The sequence below is a fragment of the Mandrillus leucophaeus genome, unplaced genomic scaffold (assembly GCF_000951045.1).
Source record: "Mandrillus leucophaeus isolate KB7577 unplaced genomic scaffold, Mleu.le_1.0 Scaffold425, whole genome shotgun sequence".
Lineage (NCBI taxonomy): Eukaryota > Metazoa > Chordata > Mammalia > Primates > Cercopithecidae > Mandrillus > Mandrillus leucophaeus.
Window position 1 is genome coordinate 1,209,337 of NW_012104532.1, and position 2,169 is coordinate 1,211,505.

At 38.5% G+C, this 2,169-nt stretch overlaps 1 protein-coding gene across 1 annotated transcript in view; it reads left to right on the forward strand.

Annotated features, from left to right (window-relative positions):
* SUZ12 (SUZ12 polycomb repressive complex 2 subunit) overlaps positions 1–2,169 on the forward strand; it is a 94,718-nt gene that overhangs the window by 43,423 nt on the left and 49,126 nt on the right. Inside the window, exon 6 of the mRNA XM_011993104.1 lies at positions 987–1,036. Within this exon, the coding sequence (XP_011848494.1) occupies positions 987–1,036 (50 nt within the window). The remainder of the gene's footprint in view (positions 1–986; positions 1,037–2,169) is intronic.

Below are 2,169 nucleotides of genomic sequence, written 5' to 3' on the forward strand. Positions count from 1 at the left end.
ATATACACACACACACACACACGCTCTTTACTAGTCGTTAGTGCCCATTAGTAAATGCCTTAAATAAGGGATCAGTACTGCTTTCATTTCCCCACCATCTGTTCTGTATACCCCTCCATAATCTGGTGTCTATACAAGTCACACTATGGAAACTATGCTCAGGAAACTTATGAATGTCTCCTGATCAACAACTGTATTCTGTTTTTCAGTTTAAAGGTACTTCAAAAGCTTATTGATGCTTTTGTTTATTTTATCCCATCCTTATAGTTTTTTCTGTTGTTAATATTTGTGAAAATAGAAGGAGCACTAGTTCTAGTTCATGCTTTCTTTTACTTTTCCATAGCTTCTAAAACTAACAGTGAAAATGATATATTGAAACAGTAAATTATACATCTATATCAGATTTGTAATTGTGTATTTCATTGCTATTTGAAGTGTAAAGTAATGGTTCTATATCATTTTTATTGGGAAGGTTGAATTTCCATAGCTTCAGAATATTCAAATTTTTTTGCGTGGATTTAGCTACCCTTTTCAGAATTTCCTTTTGATGAAGTCATTGATTAAAACTTCATTAAAACAAAACAAAAAGAATTCCAAAAACCTTCCAAAATTCCTTTTTTAAAGGTGGGAAGGCATACCTGCTGTCGTTTTATAGGTAGAACACTAAAACACAGTAAATTACCTGGCCTCTAACTTGGTGGTCTGATTTTTTCTGCTTTGCTCTGGTGTTTTTGTGGTTTTATTTTTTGTGAGTTGTGAGCGGTTTTTTGATGCTTATGTTTTGTTAGGTGTATAGACACACTTTTGGATGTCATATTTCAGGGAAAGCATAGTGTCATGGGCCTGAATAACAATTGAGTACAAATATTTATAAATGAGCTGAAGTAACTTTGATTTCAATGTTATATTTTAAAGTCTAGGTTATTTTACTACAGAGCATTAAAATGATAAAATATTTCCTTTTTTTTTTTTTTTTTTTTTTTTAGCTTGTCAGCTCATTTGCAGCTTACATTTACTGGTTTCTTCCACAAAAATGGTATGTACTTAAAAGTAAATAAGTGGCATTTTAATAGCAAGATACCTTTGTGAATGTAAAAAAAAGTGGGGCTTCTGAGTGTAAATTTATAAAATTATGTTTAATGGAAAAAAATGTTGATTCTGATGTTTTTGAGCTTTAAGTTATAAAGGCTAATGATGAAATTTTTTTTTTCGGGAGGGACAGAGTCTTACTCTGTTGCCCAGGCTGGAGTGCAATGGTGTGATCTCGGCTCACTGCAGCCTCCGCCTCCTGGGTTCAAGTGATTCTCCTGCCTCAGCCTCCTGAGTAGCTGGGATTACAGGCACATGCCCCATGCCCGGCTAATTTTTTGTATTTTTAGTAGAGACAGGGTCTCACCGTGCTGGCCAGGCTGGTCTTGAACTCCTGACCTCGTGATCCACCTGCCTTGGCCTCCCAAGGGGGTGCGAGCCACCATGCCTGGCTAATGATGATTTTAACAAATTGTCTTAGAACTTCAATAGGTAAAGAATCTCCTCAGTAGAACCTTTTATGCATATTTTGAATTAATGATATTGCATCATGTTTTAAAAGGACAGTAAAACAACTGAAATAACCTCTATTACCAATGGCATATATTAATATTTTAGATATTATGCAAAGGAAATTACATAGTATATTACTCCAGTAAAAGCTCAAAGCATGCTGGAAAGAATTAGAGTTGTTTTTTTTGTTTTGTTTTGTTTGTGTTTTTGAGACAGAGTCTCGCTCTGTCGCCCAGACTGGAGTGCAGTGGTGCGGTCTCAACTCACTGCAAGCTCCGCCTCCCGGATTCACACCATTCTCCTGCCTCAGCCTCTCGAATAGCTGGGACTACAGGCACCCGCCACCACTCCCGGCTAATTTTTTGTATTTTTAGTAGAGACGGGGTTTCACCGTGTTAGTCAGGATGGTCTCGATTTCCTGACCTCGTGATCTGCCTGCCTCGGCCTCCCAAAGTGCTGGGATTACAGGCGTGAGCCACCGCGCCCGGCCTAGAGTTGTTTTAAAAATGGAAATATACGGCCGGGTGCGGTGGCTCTCGCCTGTAATCCCAGCATTTTGGGAGGCTGAGGTGGGTGTATCATGAGGTCAAGAGTTCAAGACCAGCCTGGCCAATATGGTGAAACCCC